Raw genomic sequence first — 17,949 nt, forward strand, 5'->3', positions numbered from 1 at the left:
TCATTTGACGTCAAGAAAAAATTACCAAAATGGCTGCAGCCTCAACCGCTGATCCCATTAGCCTCTGCTGGTAGATGTTGTAAGTACACCATCGACTCTAACAAGCATCTTTTTAGGATTGATGGTGTCATCATTAACAAGTCTCAAAATACACTGGTAATGTTTTTTTCTAAGGCACGTTAATAAAATTAACTTAAATGTCCTAATTTAACTAACATAATCCTGTTTTTCCCCCTGTTCTAAGCCCTGTCTGTGAAACCAGGCCATAATGGTCAAAATTTATATGACATGCATAACTCTAAATTGTAGTATTTCAAATATTTAGGCTTTTTCTAGAATTTGTTTCAATTGGTGGACAGCTACATTTGGCACCTTCAGCACAATAGCAGGAAAATAAATTGACACAACACTACCAATACGTAACTGATAGGCTTAGAATAAAAATAAAGTTTTAACAGTTTAAAATTGTTATTGTTATTTCAAACCAAAACAAAGGAAGTACAAAATCAGTAGAGGAAGTTAAAAAAGGCATACTTACAGCCGTATACTCCATTTTATTGTAAGCAAGCTAAATATACCAGATAATATCTGTGAACAAAAGCAATACATGCCCTGCATGATTTACTCAACTGTTAATATAAAACAATGCAAATCAAAAATAAATCAAATAAACCATCAAATTAATAGTCAAGGGAGTTTTTCATTTGGCACTAGAAAAAGCACAAAGACATTCATATTGACATAAACTACAAAAATGACACAGGTTTAAAACATGTGGACAAATAAAAGCATTTTCGCTTTTCGCTCAAACTGAGCGGCTACTACGAAAAACCTGTGGCGGTCAGTAAAAAAATTATATTTCCAACACAGTGGTGACGGTTTGCACTATTAAGGCACAGATTCAGCCTTGAAAGGCACTGATGGACACAATCCGAGGCCAGAATTGCCTCTCAAAAACAAACAAAAAAACTCACAACTGGGGAGACTGGAAGTGTGGCAGGGAAAACAAAGGAAAGTCCCACAGGAAGACAAACTTTGAGGGGGGAAAAAGAAGTAGGGGCGCTAATGTAGGTCATGATGACAGTACAGCCACGCCTCAAATCTCCTCAATTCCCGCTCCTCCTTGTCTTTGGCACGCTCAGTGGAACTCAGGCAGAGGAAATGCTGGCAGGCTACAAGCCCCCATCCCCCCTTTTCTCTCCAATAAGTCCAAAATCAGTAACATCTGTGTAATGCAAGCCAGGCTCCACAGGGAAAAGACTATAAACCCTGCTAAATATGCGTGAGACAATTTATTAAGCCTGGCTTTTCTTTTAACCCTGCACTTTCTGCAAGACCTCCACACAGAGTTTGTGGTTTCCTCCATTATTGAGGCTGGTTAGCACAGGATGTGAAAGAAATGTGCTGATCTGAGGTTGTTTTAATACATCCAATGTTTCCCACAGTGTACAACCGAACAGTTCGGGCTCAACAGAAAAACAGAAACCTCGCAGACGGACGACTCACTTGCAACATCACACACAACCGTAAAATGACCACAAAACAATTAAAATACTATCAAAAGTGCAAATTCTATGTTGGGAAGAGGGTTTTTGATTGGATGAGCACCATGAACAATCGGATGACAAGGTGTGTATGTGCAGAAATACTTGGCTATTGGGTAGCGAAAGTGTGCAAGCTTTGTCAGACCCACTGCTGCAGGGACCTTTTGCAGTGAACTAACACTTTGGGGGTCTGTTTCCTCTGGAGTGTGGTGATTATGATGTATATCACTCCCAGAATGCACAGCACCAGAACCAGAGGCACAGTCACCAAGATGAGGGTCATGATGTGCTCATCAGTCTCATTCACTCTTAGAATAACATCTACTTCCTTTTCCTCGTCCTCTTTGTTATCATTTCTGTCCTCCGTAACTTCTTCATCACCATTTCTGTTGTCGTCAGGGTCTTGACTGTTGCTGGTTGTCTCTGGCGATCGGTGGTCTGGATTTACATTCGTTTCCACATCAAAGTGCACCCGGCAGCCCATGAAATCATTTAAAATTGATCTTGGGTATCCAGCGTCAACCTTCATTCGCTTGTTATCGAACCTCCAGTACTTGGTGTCTTTGTAGAAGTAAGTGTATGCTGCATGGAAAAGAGTTAAAATGGGAATTAGTGTAAATAAATACACTAGTGACTAATGACGACATAAAATTCCATGTCATGATCACCAAATGTTTGATCAAACGAGATGCTAGCCAATTGTAGGCAGGCTCCGAATTCCAAAGCTATAAAAAGATGTGCCAAAGACGATCATGAACAGTGGCGTGAAATTAGAAGTGAGAGCAGAACATTTCCAAGTCAAAGGTCTTATTGCGCCCCAGTTTTTCAGCAATGAGGTCACATTTTCCCTCTCAGCTTTGGATTAATGGAATCTCTTTTTCTTGCATTCAGCTGTGACATTTTCTCGGGCAGCCGTCCCCCCAGCCTTACTCACCTCCATCATCGCTGAGGAAGGCCCCTTTTGGGGAGCCAGGAATGGAACCCCACACACTCACTGGTCTAGGATACTCTTTATCCATTACACGGGATTCTTCACTAAAGCGCCAATATCTTCAAGAGAAAGCAATAATGGAAAATATTTAGAACTTGTCATTTTTGAATTCTCTCTCTATGCTAATGCATAAAGTGTTAGTTTACACACACACAAAAAATCATTAATGAACAAAATTTTAAATACAGTGCTCAAGTCATAAAGACAAATTTCATGGTACTTTGTCTGTCCAGATTAAATCTCATTCCATAATCAAAAGAAAGAAACTAGAAATTTACATTTTACTTACAGAAAAGCAAGCTGGCATTTAGGAGCATTAATAAGTTTTGCATTGTGGTATTATTGTTATAACAATCTTAATTTTTATTTTCGTAAAGGAAAAAGCTCAAATGTATTAAATGCATTTTATACATATATAATTGTATATTATACAGTAGTGGCCAAAAGTAATGTACAGAGGGGATTAGTTTGGGGATTTGTTTTTAATGACCCAACAAGTTTGATAATTAAATGATTAAAATCTGAGGAAATTATTTTAAATTTTTAAATATTTTAAATATGAGGGAAGAACAAAACACTCAATTTGGTTAAGCTTTTTACCTGACAAAATTATTTGGCAAAAAAGGGGTAAACAACAGCTACAGGTTTAGTTATACTATGAAAAAAAATGCATATAAAACCAAAACCAAAAACATGTGTTCATAATTTCTTATGAGAGCCTAGCCAAAAAAAAAAAAAATGTCTGCACAATTTGGCAAGTTTAATTGCGTTATCACAAATAAAACAATTGACTACGCAATATGCTTTAAAAAAAAATTATTATTAATTTAATCATTATTATTAATCATTATTAAAGCAACACCAAGGAACTTTTCCTCTGCAGTCGCCCTACAGGTTGGAAGTGGAATTGTCCATTACCGCTGTCGTAAATAATTTAGCCTACCGCAGCCTACTGTTGCACGCATCCGCTCGCTGTTTACCCGGCACCGGCTTTGGAATCAACAATGGCCACAGACATTGTAGAGTATGATGCATGATTTTATGAAAGACATCACAAACGAAGAAAAACGATGTATGCCGTAAAGCAGTTGAATTTTGTAGTTATTTTTGTGCTCCGGTTACTACCCGAACACCACTTTTGGCATACAGTTGTGGTCAGAATTAATGGCACCCCTGGTAAATATGATAAAAAATGGCTGCATTGTTTACCCCTTTGATCTTTCATTCAAAAAAATCGCAAAAATCTAACCTTTCATTGAACTAAAATAATTGAAAGAGGGGGAGAAATCACATTATGAAATAAATGTTTTTCTCCAAAACACGTTGGCCACAATTATTGGCACCCCTAGAATTTTTGACAAGTAAAATATCTCTGAAGTATATTCCCATTAATATGTACCTTTTATAGCACACCAGAGTGACTAGGAACATGAAATTGTCTAGCTATGACTTCTGTTTCACAGAAGTTTAAGATGAGGAAACTCACAGGCCAAATTACCTTAATCATCCATCACAATGAGTAAAACCAAACAATAGAGTTCTGATGTGCATCAAAAGATTGTTGAGCATCACAAAATAGAAAGTGGCTGTAAGAAAATAGCTAAAGAATTGAAAATCCCCATTTTGACCATGAGGGTAATAATTAAGAAGTTCCAATCAACTAAAGATGTTACGAATCTGCCAGGAAGAGGACGTGAGTCTATATTGTCTTAATGCACAGTGAGGATGAAAGTTTGAGGGACCAAAGACTCTTTAAGGATCACAGATGGAGAATTGCAGAGATTACTTGAATCTTGGGGGTCAGAAGCCTACCAACAAACAAAAAAATCCAACATCCCCGAAATCACCTCCTCGCTCCTCCAAAAACAAACTCCAGCAAATTCAGTTGTCAGACATGACTGAAACGGCACAGGGATCTATGGTCAGATGAAACAAAAAAAGAGCTTTTCGGCAGCAAACACACTACATGGGTTTGGTGCACACAAGGATAAAAAGGACCCCATGTGTACAATTTAATACACCGTCAGATCTTTAATGTTGTGGGCATATTTTTCTGCTGGAGGTCCTGGACATCTTTTTCAGATATATGGCATTGTGGATTCTATCAAATATCAACAGATAAAAAATCAAAACCTGACGGATTCTGCTAGAACTCTTATAATGGGCTCATCAGGCATTATAGGAGAAAACTCAGAGCTGTTATCTTGGCAAAATGAGATTGCAAAAAGTATTTAATAAAAGAGTGCCAACGTGTTTTGGATAAAAACATTTATTTCATAATGTGACTCATTAATGTGTCTCATAATGTGACACTCAATTTCTCATTAATGCAATTATCTAATCAACAAATCACATGGCAGTTGCTTCAATGCAATTAGGGGTAGTGGTCCTGGTCAAGACAATCTCCTGACCTCCAAACTGAATGTCAGAATGGGAAAGAAAGGTGTTTAGGCAATTTTGGTCGTGGCATGGTTGTTGGTGCCAGACGGGCCGGTCTGAGTATATCACAATCTGCTCAGTTACTGGGATTTTCACGCACAACCATTTCTAGGGTTTACAAAGAATGATGTGAAAAGGGAAAAAACATCCACTATGCGGCAGTCCTGTGGGCGAAAATGCCTTGTTGATGCTAGAGGTCAGAGGAGAATGGGCTGACTGATTCAAGCTGATAGAAGAGCAACTTTGACTGAAATAACCACTCGTTACAACCGAGGTATGCAGCAAAGCATTTGTGAAGCCACAAAACGCACAACCTTGAGGCGGATGGGCTACAAAAGCAGAAGACTCCACCGGATATCACTCATCTCCACTACAAACAGGAAAAAGAGGCTACAATTTGCAAAAGCTCACCAAAATTGGACAGTTGAAGACTGGAAAAATGTTGCCTGGTCTGATGAGTCTCGATTTCTGTTGAGACATTCAGATGGTAAAGGCAGAATTTGGCGTAAACAGAATGAGAACATGGATCCATCATGCCTTGTTACAACTGTGCAGGCTGGTGGTGATGGTGTAATGGTGTGGGGGATGTTTTCTTGGCACACTTTAGGCCCCTTAGTGCCAATTGGGCATCGTTTAAATGCCACGGCCTACCTGAGCATTGTTTCTGACCATGTCCATCCCTTTATGGCCACCATGTACCCATCCTCTGATGGCTACTTCCAGCAGGATAATGCTCCATGTCACAAAGCTCGAATCATTTCAAATTGGTTTCTTGAACATGACAATGAGTTCACTGAGTTCACCAGATCTCAACACAATAGAGCATCTTTGGGATGTGGTGGAACGGGAGCTTTGTACCCTGGATGTGCATCCCACAAATCTCCATCAACTGCAAGATGCTATCCTATCAATATGGGCCAACATTACTAAAGAATGCTTTCAGCACGTTGTTGAATCAATGCCACGTAGAATTAAGGCAGTTCTGAAGGCGAAAGGGGGTCAAACACCTTATTAGTATGGTGTTCCTAATAATCCTTTAGGTGAGTGTATATACTGTATGCACACACAGATATATTATATAAACACAAACTTTTATGTTAGATGCAATTTATTAATGACTGGTATATATATACAGGTCCTTCTCAAAAAAATAGCATATTGTGATAAAGTTCATTATTTTCCATAATGTAATGATAAAAATTAAACTTTCATATATTTTAGATTCATTGCACACCAACTAAAATATTTCAGGTCTTTTATTGTTTTAATACTGATGATTTTGGCATACAGCTCATGAAAACCCAAAATTCCTATCTCAAAAAATTAGCATATCATGAAAAGGTTCTCTAAACGAGCTATTAACCTAATCATCTGAATCAACTAATTAACTCTAAACACCTGCAAAAGATTCCTGAGGCTTTTAAAAACTCCCAGCCTGTTTCATTACTCAAAACCGCAATCATGGGTAAGACTGCCGACCTGACTGCTGTCCAGAAGGCCATCATTGACACCCTCAAGCAAGAGGCTAAGACACAGAAAGAAATTGCGGCATGGCATGGAGGCAATCAGCCAGTGGCACTGCTGAGGTGTTATGGAGGCCCAGGATGCTTCGATAGCGGCCTTAAGCTCATCCAGAGTGTTGGGTCTTGCGTCTCTCAACTTTCTCTTCACAATATCCTACAGATTCTCTATGGGGTTCAGGTAAGGAGAGTTGGCAGGCCAATTGAGCACAGTAATACCATGGTCAGTAAACCATTTACCAGTGGTTTTGGCACTGTGAGCAGGTGCCAGGTCGTGCTGAAAAACGAAATCTTCATCTCCATAAAGCTTTTCAGCAGATGGAAGCATGAAGTGCTCCAAAATCTCCTGATAGCTAGCTGCATTGACCCTGCCCTTGAAAAAACACAGTGGACCAACACCAGCAGCTGACATGGCATCCCAGACCATCACTGACTGTGGGTACTCCAGTGCTGCTTATCTGTAGCCCAGGTCAGGCACTTCTGCCGCTGTTTCTGGTTCAAAAGTGGCTTGACCTGGGGAATGCGGCACCTGTAGCCCATTTCCTGCACAGGCCTGTGCACGGTGGCTCTGGATGTTTCTACTCCAGACTCAGTCCACTGCTTCCGCAGGTCCCCCAAGGTCTGGAATCGGTCCTTCTCCACAATCTTCCTCAGGGTCCGGTCACCTCTTCTCGTTGTGCAGCGTTTTTTGCCACACTTTTTCCTTCCCACAGACTTCCCACTGAGGTGCCTTGATACAGCACTCTGGGAACAGCCTATTTGTTCAGAAATTTCTTTCTGTGTCTTACCCTCCTGCTTGAGGGTGTCAATGATGGCCTTCTGGACAGCAGTCAGGTCGGCAGTCTTACCCATGATTGCGGTTTTGAGTAATGAAACAGGCTGGGAGTTTTTAAAAGCCTCTGCAATCTTTTTAGTTGATTCAGATGATTAGGTTAATAGCTCGTTTAGAGACCCTTTTCATGATATGCTAATTTTTTGAGATAGGAATTTTGGGTTTTCATGAGCTGTATGCCAAAATCATCAGTATTAAAACAATAAAAGACCTGAAATATTTCAGTTGGTGTGCAATGAATCTAAAATATATGAAAGTTTAATTTTTATCATTACATTATGGAAAATAATGAACTTTATCACAATATGCTAATTTTTTGAGAAGGACCTGTATATATATATATATATATATATATATATATATATATATATATATATATACATATACAGATTATGTATATTTCATAGTCAGTTTTATTTGTTTTAGTTTTTATATACAGTATTACATTTATCTTTAAGCTATGCTAATTCATTTGAACATAATACATTATTAAACCTTTTTTTCCACACTGCAGTAATGATAATCCCAGATCAAACTGCACTCTAAAGCAAGTTTAAATGAAATACTATGTTGTTCTATTGACGGCTCTGTTGATATCTAACTCCCAACCTCTTGACACATCTGGCCTTTTCCATAAGGGCCCGCCATGTTTACCTGTTTCCTCTGAAGAAGTACGTATAGCCAGATGGTTCCCACCACACTGCCGTGTCCACTCTGTCAGGCATGCCTTGACCATAACGAAACAAGTCCTGAGGGTATCCAGGTTCCACGTCTGCTTCTCTGAAAAGCCAGTATTTACTTCCTGCAGGATTGATACAAAACACAAAGAGCCACATTAGAGGGAAAGGGAGGGGTTGCATGGCTGAGAGATGATATCACAGTGCTCTCTATTCAACTAGTGAGATTGCACAAAAGATGTTTTGTGTTGCATGAAAGCAAATTTCCTTTCAAGCAAATGCACAACTGAAATATGAAGTCTCAAAATCTGCATAAAAACAAGACAACAACTGTGGCTCTTTCCACTACACATTCCCTACAGCAACTTCTCCAAGTTTCTTCTCTCAAAATGAAAACAGGGCAGTCAGCATATGGAGTTGAAGCTGACGCAATGCAGACGCAGTCCTGTGATGCTGCCAGACTTTCCTTCTCTCCTCTCAGAGTGTTTTACAAGTGACATAATTTGACTTCAAGATGCTGTTACAGCAAGAACAGATGTTTAAAGGAGAAGAGGATTGATATCTAGGAAATATTTAATGATTTTGGTGTTGTCATTTTTCAAGATGTCATAGTCTATCATTCTCATACAAACAAGATGCACATTGTCTACTGTTTGGATCATAATCTGCAGCTTCACTGGGAGAAACAAACCCTGCATAAGATAGTAGGACTTGTTTTCTTTCTTTTTTTTAAAGAATAAACCTCACAAAAATTCAGTTCTTAAATATCGAATTCACGACTCAGACCTTTAAAGAATACAAATTTCCCATCATGCCGTTCATAGGCAGCGTCTATGTTCTCTGGAAGCCCCATCCAAAAGAAGGAGATCGGCATTGGGTAATTATCCAAAACCCGATTCCTTCTAACCCTCCAGAACCAGCGACCCTGAAAAAGTAAAACAACATTCATTTAATCATATTACTCAACAGAAAGATGTGTGGATTTGTATGCTTTGTTGGAAAAGTTCAACCATCATGCAGACACCTGATCCAAATTGTTATCAAAAACAAACAATTTTACAATGTTCTTATGTAGTTGCTAAGGTGTTCAAAGTGGTTTGTAGCACTTTGCTACGCAGTTGCTAAGATGTTTTTTTTTAAATCAAGAACCACTATAACTGCATTTACTGAAAATCACTCTTTCAAACCTTGAACACAAACATCTCCCCTCTCAGCATGGTGACCGTGTCAAAGTTCCCCTCGCAGATGTCAGGTGCATCCTGATCCGAGCGTGCTGTGGGCCAGGGTCTATGGGTGGGGTTGACCGGAGGCACCCAGGGCTTGGTGGGCTGCAGCGAGGGTCTGGTAGTTTTTGGTTGGGCCACTGTAGTGGTTGGCTCTGGCTCGGCAGTGGTTGTAAATAGGGTTGTGGTGGGAGTTGCTTGAGTGATGACAATCTCTGGAGGGCCTGTAAATACCAAACCATAATGTATTTTCACACTTAGCTAATCATACTCTTTTCCACACTGAATAGACTCAGAACGCGTCACACACTTTTCCATCCAGCACCAGAAGGCCCATGAGGCTCATTCAGCCTGCAGTGGAAGACTTTCAAATGGAGAAAACAGACTCAAACAAAGACACATACACTGAGAAATTCGTTGGTGCAGAACCCAATGCAACTGGACTGAAGTCTCAAGCTCATACAACAGAAAATGTGGATAACTAAATTATGATCTACATTGTGAGAACTCAGAGTTGCATCAGATACACATTTTTGACTGCAAAATTTTTGACTGTCATTTGTACTTTTGCATAAAAGGGGCATTCACATTGACAGCAATTAAATATTTTACTTTCTTTATTTTTCCTTACTTTCATTAATGTGGAGTTCCACATGTATCATGTATCTCTGGGTCGCTTGTTTGTGTTAGTGGTGGGGATTTTTCAGAGGCTCTTTTTGTAGGTTTCACTGTTACATCAGACAAACGACACTAAATCTTTTTTTAATTTAATTAGCCAATGACTAGTAAATTGTACGATTTCACTCGCCAGTGATTCATTTAGAGGCAAAAAAATTAAATTAGCGCAGATATAATTACTGTTCTGATCGGACCAGTGCCGCATTGTCATGAAAGTTTATCATTGGCAAGGCTTAAAAACACATGCAAAAGTAAACATTCAAGCGCAAAGAAGATGCGAAAAAGAGCTCAATTCAGTACTCGTGCAATGTGTGAGATGTTCTGTGTGCGCACACATGTGAAGTGAATGTCCAGAAAGCCGCTTCTGACAGCACACGAATACTAAATTTTAAGGACAATTTCATACAAAATTATGTCAACAGGCCTGTCTTGGCTAGTATCCTAGTAAACATAGTTGGTTGTGTCTTAAGTGAACGAAAGCAGTGGAGAAAGACCATGCATGTGTAACAGTATCAGTATATTAGAACTGTTCTGTAAAAGCAGTATCACACACACAAATGAATGTGAATTCATATCATGGATTCTAAATGAACTAACTATAATGGATAGTAAGATAAATTAACTGAAACAGAAAGTATATCAGACTAGCTTACCATAGATCTGGTGAATGCCATTTATATCATCTTCAGGTAATGAGAAGCTTTCTGTGTCCATCCACTGATAGAAAGGCGACATGATGGCGGAAAGGTCATTGGAGTGCTCCAACCCCAGTGCGTGACCCAACTCATGAACAGCGACCAGAAACAAGTCCACACCTACAACCACAAACAAAAATAGTGAACCAAATTATTACACCATATACTAAGAAAAAACAAATGGTTAAATCTGTTGGTGAACATTTTAAGACATTTAAATGCTGCTAACATCTAAAGGTTCTGTGAGAAAGTAAATGCTTAGCTAATATAAAGTAAATTTTCTTTGAAGTAGGAAAATGACTGCAGAAAATTGTTCGCACCTGAGCCCTCCCGTTGGTTCAAGGTCCATGGCTCGTCTATGTCAAAATGTGTGTCTCCTCCCATTCCGGGACCTGGGAAAAAAGCATGTGCCAGAGACCCTCCTTCCCCATCAAAGAGAGACATATCGCCATGATACCCAGAGGCAAACAGTAGTATTATGTCAGGCCCTTCACTGCCATTCTTTATCTCATGATATGGGACCTCCTCGAACCGCAGAGGCGTTACTTTCTCCCATACCTGAAAGGCTTTGCGAATAGCCTCATAGGTCTGCTCCTGGCCAACTTTGGGTGAGTGGTTCTGAATACTTGAGCAAGAAATAAGGACATTTTTCTGGTCATTATTAACCTGATCAATGTAAGTTGAATTTGTTTTTGTGTTGATGTTTCATTCACCTGTAAGTCAGCTTGTCCTGATCCCACTTGTGGCCAGTAAGCGCATACCGCTTACGCCGAGCACCTCGCTGCATTGACTCCTCAAAATGATCAGGCACTCCACAACGAGGTCTTTTCATGGCTCTAGAAAAAAGAAAAAAAGGAAAAAAAAGAAAAAAAATTATTTTAATAATAATAAAATTATTATTACTGTTGTTATTAAAAATATTCATTTTATTGATAATTAAGTAGTAAGTATTATGGATCATCTACATGACCTAGTTACACTGTAGGACAGTAACTCATAAGACTTTCAATTTTCTCAGTTAACTCCACACAATTAAAACAGACTGAGCTCTTGTTGTTGTTCCATGGGCAGTTGAATAAGAGGAAATCATACTTCAGAGTGGCCAAGTCCATGTGTCCGGTAACCTCCAGGCCATAGAAGCGCTGCATATCCTTGATGGCGCTAGAAAGGATCTGGGCTGACTGCATGGTGGACATCTGTCTGCTAGCCTGGGACAGGTAGCCATATGTCCTCAGCCATGACTTTAGGGAACAACAGACACAGATAAAGTTGGAGAGTGGACAATGTATTGAAACAACTACTACCAAGTAGTGTGGTGAGGATGGGATTACACCGAAACTATCCATTAGATTCCAAAGGGAAATGTTAACCTACATAAACTTGGTCTAAACTCAAACCATATTAAAAAAAAATGCACCAGAGACACTGTAGAGGCCAAGCCTTTGAATGTTTGGTTAAGCACTACATATTAATAATCTGAATATGTTCACAGTTAAGACTTCTGCCACATTGTCAGGCTATGAGTGAGGACAGATGTAAACATCCTTAGGGACATCCGTACACACCATATGATAGATTTGGAGATGTTCACCAGGGGTTATATTGTATGGTTAGTAAACAGACAGGATAAGATTCTGAGTTGTTTCTGCAATACAGCCCCAGATTTACATGTAAACCAATAAAAACCTATATCAGCCTATGAGGAGCGAAAAAACACTTTAAATTGTGCTTTTATTTAAAAACGTATAAAAAACCCTCATAAATAAAGTTCTAAGCGTAAAGAGAGACAGACAGAGATTGTTGTTTTTTATGACAGATAGGCCTACTGCTTATTTTTATGTATTGGTTGTGTCTAATAATCAATATTCTGAACCCTTTTATTTTTGCTTTCTGACGCAATTATAGAATGATCAATAAACTATGAAAGAAAAAGCTATATCCATTATTAATATTTTTAATAATAATAATTACTATTGTTGTTATCAATACAGTATAATTTTTATTCAAAGTTGTTCTTATCTATATGACCATAGATATTTTTTCATCTTTGTTTTGGGATGTCTAATTGTAAATTGTCTGCATTTCTCAGTTTACAGTGAATGGCTATGTAAACCTGACATTAAAGAACCGATTGAGAAGTGAAAAGTAGGAATGTCATAAAAAAAACACCCATCACTAATTGTAAAGTTTTCTTAAATGTGATGCTTTTCCCCCTCAACTGAACCTAAAACTAATTTTCTAATGCTGTCAAATCGATACATCGCGATTAATCTCATCTAACATAAGTTTTTATTTACATAATATATGTGCGCACATATTTAATATCTGTGCGTCAGTGTATACATATGAATGTATAAATACACATATATTAGCAAAACGTGTTTAATAAAATATGCGATTAATCGATTTGATAGCACTACTTTCCGATCCTGAGCACCGAATAGAGCAGTATGAACAGATAACAAAGCCACACAGTTTTTTTCGTGTATTTTTGCACAACACTAAAAACGAGGTAGTCAACAAACCTCTGCGTTGAAAGCTTCTTCTTCCGCAGCTGTTTCAGGAATGTTGACAAACAGCATGATTAAAATCATACTAAAGGGTCTCAGCGAGCGATGCGATATACTCCTGCGGGGTGACATCTCTCCACTCCCGGGACAGCAATGAGAAATGAACACACAATGTTCTCCCCGCTTAAATGGAAACCTGAGAGATTGTACAGTCTTTTACCACCAAAACAAGGTCATTGTTCTTCTCTGACTACAAACCCACCAATTTAGCGCACGTTTCTCTTCTCCAGGCAAGTTTTCCCTCGTGCAAACAGTTTGTAAAGGTCTGCACGCTTGTAACGTTAAACTATAACATTAGCATGAGCAGCAGCTATAGACTACTATACCCATTAAATATTGAATAAAAGACTACTTGTTGATATTTGCATTGTCTATGTTGATGTAAGTGCCGCCTGGAAACCCATCTAGATATGTCGAGAACCAGGCGGCGCGTCCTCGGAGTGATCCTTAATTTTTTTTTGCAGGGCACCAAATATGAGCATGAAATCTCATCAGGATCTCATGCTGATCTGCAGCACGCAGCCGCACCCGATTCCCTGCCCACTTTCTCGGTTTACCCCTGTGATGTTTTTGCTTTTATAATACACAAACCACATATTCAAAAAGAAACCCCAGATGAAGGGAACAATACAGAAATCGGTTTATTAACAGAACGAAAAAAATAAGCAAATTTGTTCCAATTTTAGTTCTCACTGCCACCTGTTGGTCATATTCAGTACTGTAAAAAAATAAAGTTCGATACGCAAAGGAAAAAAATTAATAGTAGCCCTGATTAATCATTATGCGTCTCTGGAAATCACATTCAAGCTTATTTTAGGTCTAATACTGAATAGTCTTGACAGAGCATATAGAATGTGTAAGGGCCCATCATGAAGACTAACATAATTTAGCTTGTGTTCTTGGGGTAGCTTTTGTACCCAACACAAATCACTATGTTGGGTGAAAATGAGTTTTATTTAGGTGTTTGTCATGAGTCGTCTTATTCCAGCTTTAGCGATGCTGATAAGGATGAGAAAGAAGATGCCCAAAGTCCAAATCACTCCCAATGGAAGCGCCAATGTGAGGAGATCTAAAATGAGAATCCATAAATTTCAATAATGATAAAAAGCATTGCTACTACATATATTTATATATTAAAAACCATATATAAACATACTTATCTTGGGTATAACTGGTAACTCTCGTCTGATTGGTCCATAAGACAGTAGGCCTTGAGCCTGCTCCTCCACAACAACCTCTCTTTTGGATATAGTTTTACATTCCTAAAAATAAATCAGGTCAGGTTAAAAATTGAAAACGTGATTGTCCAAATCCTAACAGGTTAAAAAAAAATGCTTACAGGAATACAAGACCGCCCATCCTCAGGTGTGCAGAGATGCACAGTGCAGTGCAGGTAGAAACTGTGGGGCTCGTGTATAAACCGAAACATATCAAACGAGTAACGGACAGTCGACCCCTCACCATTTCTTCCTGCAGGGTGCGGCGTACCATTACCAAATGAAGTCGTTTTGTCTTTTACGCACCTTAAAGAAAAATAGGAAAACGTAAAGGCATATCCTGAAGGGTGACATATTTATTTAGAAATTATTGCAACTCAATATTGTGAGAAAACTTAACTATTTTACAAGGTGGTGATTTCGTACAAAATTACACAACGCGGTTCGTATGGAAATGTACAAATATTAGAAAATTAAGCATGGAGGCAAGTGGTGCTCCCTGCAGAGCCAAATGACATCCAGCTCCCCCTCTCTGGATGTCATGGGTTGAGCTGACCAAGTCCAGCTAATCTATCTTTCTAAAGGGTGGAGGGATAGAGTAAACTAAAGGATAGGGTGTAGTTGGACCTTCCAGCTCCACCCATTACACCCAAATTACACCAAACCATCACTGGGACGCAAGCAGATTATTAGATTGAATAATTAGATTGAGTGAATTCATATGAATTAGACTGCGGTCACATTTACCACTGTTTGGCGAATTTTCGTAGTTTTTTTATGCATGAGGGACAAGTGAGACGAAACATTCCATTGCAGATCTCCCATTTGATTCAAGTTCGTTGACCTTTAAGCAAATTCGCCGTGTTTACCACTATAATTTGGAAGTGGCCTCCAAGTAAAGGTCCAATCGCACTTTTCGGCAAAATTTCGCATTCAATATCCAGTAGTTTAAATTGAATTTTGTATGATCTGGAGTTTTGTGTGAGTGCAAAAAAATTTGTGATCTTGCTTGTGTTGGTTGGTCACACAAATTTGTCATGTTGACCAACAGAAAGCTGCTTGGTTTGAAAGTGACTTCTGAGTGAGCTGTGCTTCATGTATCGCTACAATATTGACAATATACCCCCCCCCCCCCCCCCCTTCACCATTGATTTACATTATACTGAAATGTCACTGATGCACCTTAAGTGGTGCTTCATGCATCACTACACTGATAATGGTCTTTTCCTAATGAGTCCACACCTTACCATTTCGCAAAACCTAGTAACGAATCAAAAAAGTTATGAACTGCCATGTTGGTGTGTTGGTTATTGATGCAAATTAGAGACACTTGGTCTTGGATTTAACATTTAAAAATTAAACGATTTCCAATACTAGCTCACCCGTTTGCCAGCAGTGTGTGGCTAAAGCCTGACTTATCATTAGCTTGAGGAGTCTGCGAAGCCCAACACTCATTGACTTTCAGATGGAAGAATTCTTCTGGCTCCGTCACTTGAATCTGCACGTAGATTTGATCGCCAAGCTTAATAGTAGGGGGGCTGGTGAAAGCCTCAGTGTATGTGTGATCTTTAAACACACTCATCTCCACCTTGGCATCCACTTCATCCATCTTGAACATTCTTTCACTTTAAAAACAATCAAATCAGTTGAATACACTTCCTTTATCAATGTAATTTAACATCAGAGCATTACCTAGAGAAAGAGATGATTGGAAACTCCAGGCTAACTCTGCGGATGTATGGATAGATGCACTTGTACTCAATCTGCACAACCGGATCTCTCACAATGTTTCCGTAGACAGGTGGGTCAGACATCAGTGTTAAAGAGTAAACAATGTGTGTTATGTTCTTCTGTTAAGAAGTGTAGATGCCATTTAGGAATATGTAATATGTAAATGCTTTTTTGTTAAATGAGAAAAACAGTACTTTACCTCCAGAGGTTTACCTCCACAGGCAGTGTACTGGTCCATTGGTGTGTGCACTGTGAAATAAGCTGATCCAGAGATCTCCTCTCTATGTGCACGGCAGCTGGCATTAATCAAATGAACCGCTTCTACTTCCACGTTGTAGTATTTGAAGAACTCTTCGTCCACCAGGATGGAAATGAAGTCTTTGTCACACGTCACATTCATTGTTGCGACTTGAAAAGAAAATTGTCCAGTTAAAACAACATGACAAAGAAAACAGCTGGTTTAGTCTTAGCTATAGTACTTGGCAAAGAGATTGGGGCCAGTTGCTTAAACCAAGTTGAGACTGTCTTAAAAGTCTGACCAACTAGCAATTAGTGAGGGCTAATTTCAGATTCAAACTAGCCCAATCCACCTTTTTATGTAACTTTAAAAAAGGTTATGACCAGTCTTAGAAGAAAAGTTAGATGACTAACTTGTAAGACTAAAGGTCAGATTCACAAAACATTCTTAAGAATAAAAAATCTTTTTAACTGCCATATTCTTTATTTTCTGACTTAGATAAACTGATTACCTCCAACCTCCAAGGTAGAGCCAGTCATTTTATATTTAATATCTTTTAAATAATAATAATGGACATATTTCAAAACTTAAGATGTGTTCAATAACTGCTCTATTACTCAAATGAACATCTTAGGATTTCGTTTTGAAGTTTAAGAACACATTTTTCTTAAGCTTTTCATGAATCCAACTAAATGCTGGGAGTTAAGTTTAAAACAGCTGCAAATCAACTGGTTTAAGCAGTCTCTTTCAGCAAGACTGACTGTCCTTTACCCTGGTCACAGAGATCTCCGAAGTAGCCAACTGCACATTTACAAGTTTGTCTCTGCGACAAAATGCAGGTCGTTGGGTCAGAACATTGTGATATCTCGCATTCACCTGGATGAAAATGGCTTTAATAACTAGACTTCACTGTAGATGACACCATTTCCATCACATGTTACCTTACCAGAAACACTCCCAACAGCACAAAGTAAGGCTGCAATATGCAGAAGCACCTGTGTGAGGAAAAATTACATGTTAAATCTTACACTAAAACACTGATATTGTATTTCACCCCAAATAAAATAAAGTAAGCAGTTCACACCTTTGATTTCTGATACCGTGCCATTTGTGTCACAAATCCTTCTTTATTTAGAGTTTTTTTTTTAAATGAATGTTTGGAAAATAATTTTAGAAAATAGCTATTTTAAATAGCCTAATATTTATTCTATATGTCAAAGGGGTCTTACTGGAGTAAACATGGATTAAATACTTCAGGATGAAACTGAAATAAATTAATTTGATGAGTCACACCTGCTGATCACACCTGCTGTGCGTTAGAGAGCACACGGCTCCGTATGCTTTCGAATGGCTCTCGCGGTACTTTGATGTCATACGCCGATTGGTCTGCGCAGCGCCGCTTCAAGTCGAACACAACTAACTAACCAGTGCACTTTCTGTCAGTTAGTTAAACAGAAGTTAAACCACAAATTATTTTTTTTGAAGTCGGTACAGGCAAACAAACAAACAAACAGACAAATAAATATATAAATTGACGATTAATAAACATATATTCTTAAAAAGATAACATATATAAATAATATATAGCCTATGT

General features: G+C 38.7%; 2 protein-coding genes across 3 annotated transcripts; both read right to left on the reverse strand.

Annotated features, from left to right (window-relative positions):
- Positions 1-534: 534 nt before the first annotated feature.
- mmp15a (matrix metallopeptidase 15a) lies at positions 535-13,786 on the reverse strand. The gene is made up of 10 exons (XM_077210649.1): positions 13,125-13,786; positions 11,692-11,840; positions 11,313-11,435; positions 10,920-11,224; positions 10,558-10,719; positions 9,191-9,450; positions 8,790-8,928; positions 7,981-8,128; positions 2,479-2,594; positions 535-2,126 (listed from the first exon to the last, which is right to left on the reverse strand). Exons 1-10 carry the CDS (start codon positions 13,239-13,241, stop codon positions 1,684-1,686), a joined length of 1,962 nt encoding a protein of 653 aa, XP_077066764.1. The 5' UTR covers positions 13,242-13,786; the 3' UTR covers positions 535-1,683.
- A 1-nt stretch (position 13,787) lies between these two features.
- zpd (zona pellucida glycoprotein d) lies at positions 13,788-17,791 on the reverse strand. 2 transcript variants are annotated; one of them, XM_077210650.1, is made up of 9 exons: positions 17,440-17,791; positions 17,302-17,350; positions 17,127-17,231; positions 16,317-16,525; positions 16,079-16,236; positions 15,769-16,011; positions 14,509-14,692; positions 14,326-14,431; positions 13,788-14,238 (listed from the first exon to the last, which is right to left on the reverse strand). In XM_077210650.1, exons 1-9 carry the CDS (start codon positions 17,461-17,463, stop codon positions 14,126-14,128), a joined length of 1,191 nt encoding a protein of 396 aa, XP_077066765.1. In that variant the 5' UTR covers positions 17,464-17,791; the 3' UTR covers positions 13,788-14,125. The 2 variants fall into 2 exon arrangements, with proteins under 2 accessions (XP_077066765.1, XP_077066766.1); XM_077210651.1 differs by having other exon boundaries at positions 16,079-16,233; positions 17,440-17,577.
- Positions 17,792-17,949: the final 158 nt, after the last annotated feature.

This window comes from Siphateles boraxobius, unplaced genomic scaffold, assembly GCF_051911475.1.
Source record: "Siphateles boraxobius isolate OS27281-9 unplaced genomic scaffold, OSU_SipBor_1 65, whole genome shotgun sequence".
NCBI lineage: Eukaryota > Metazoa > Chordata > Actinopteri > Cypriniformes > Leuciscidae > Siphateles > Siphateles boraxobius.

Bases quoted from the DNA above. Each gene is read 5' to 3' on its own strand.
- mmp15a (XM_077210649.1), bottom strand. From the start codon at position 13,241: ATGTCACCCCGCAGGAGTATATCGCATCGCTCGCTGAGACCCTTTAGT. The intron at 8,929-9,190 runs GTTTGAAAGAGT...TTACTTTTTCAG, and splicing joins GGGAGATGTTTGTGTTCAAG to GGTCGCTGGTTCTGGAGGGT. The intron at 8,129-8,789 runs GTCTGAGTCGTG...TCAATCCTGCAG, and splicing joins GAAATTTGTATTCTTTAAAG to GAAGTAAATACTGGCTTTTC.
- zpd (XM_077210650.1), bottom strand. From the start codon at position 17,463: ATGGCACGGTATCAGAAATCAAAG. The intron at 17,351-17,439 runs GTGTGAACTGCT...TTCCTCACACAG, and splicing joins CACGGTATCAGAAATCAAAG to GTGCTTCTGCATATTGCAGC. The intron at 16,237-16,316 runs GTAAAGTACTGT...ACTTCTTAACAG, and splicing joins GTGGAGGTAAACCTCTGGAG to AAGAACATAACACACATTGT.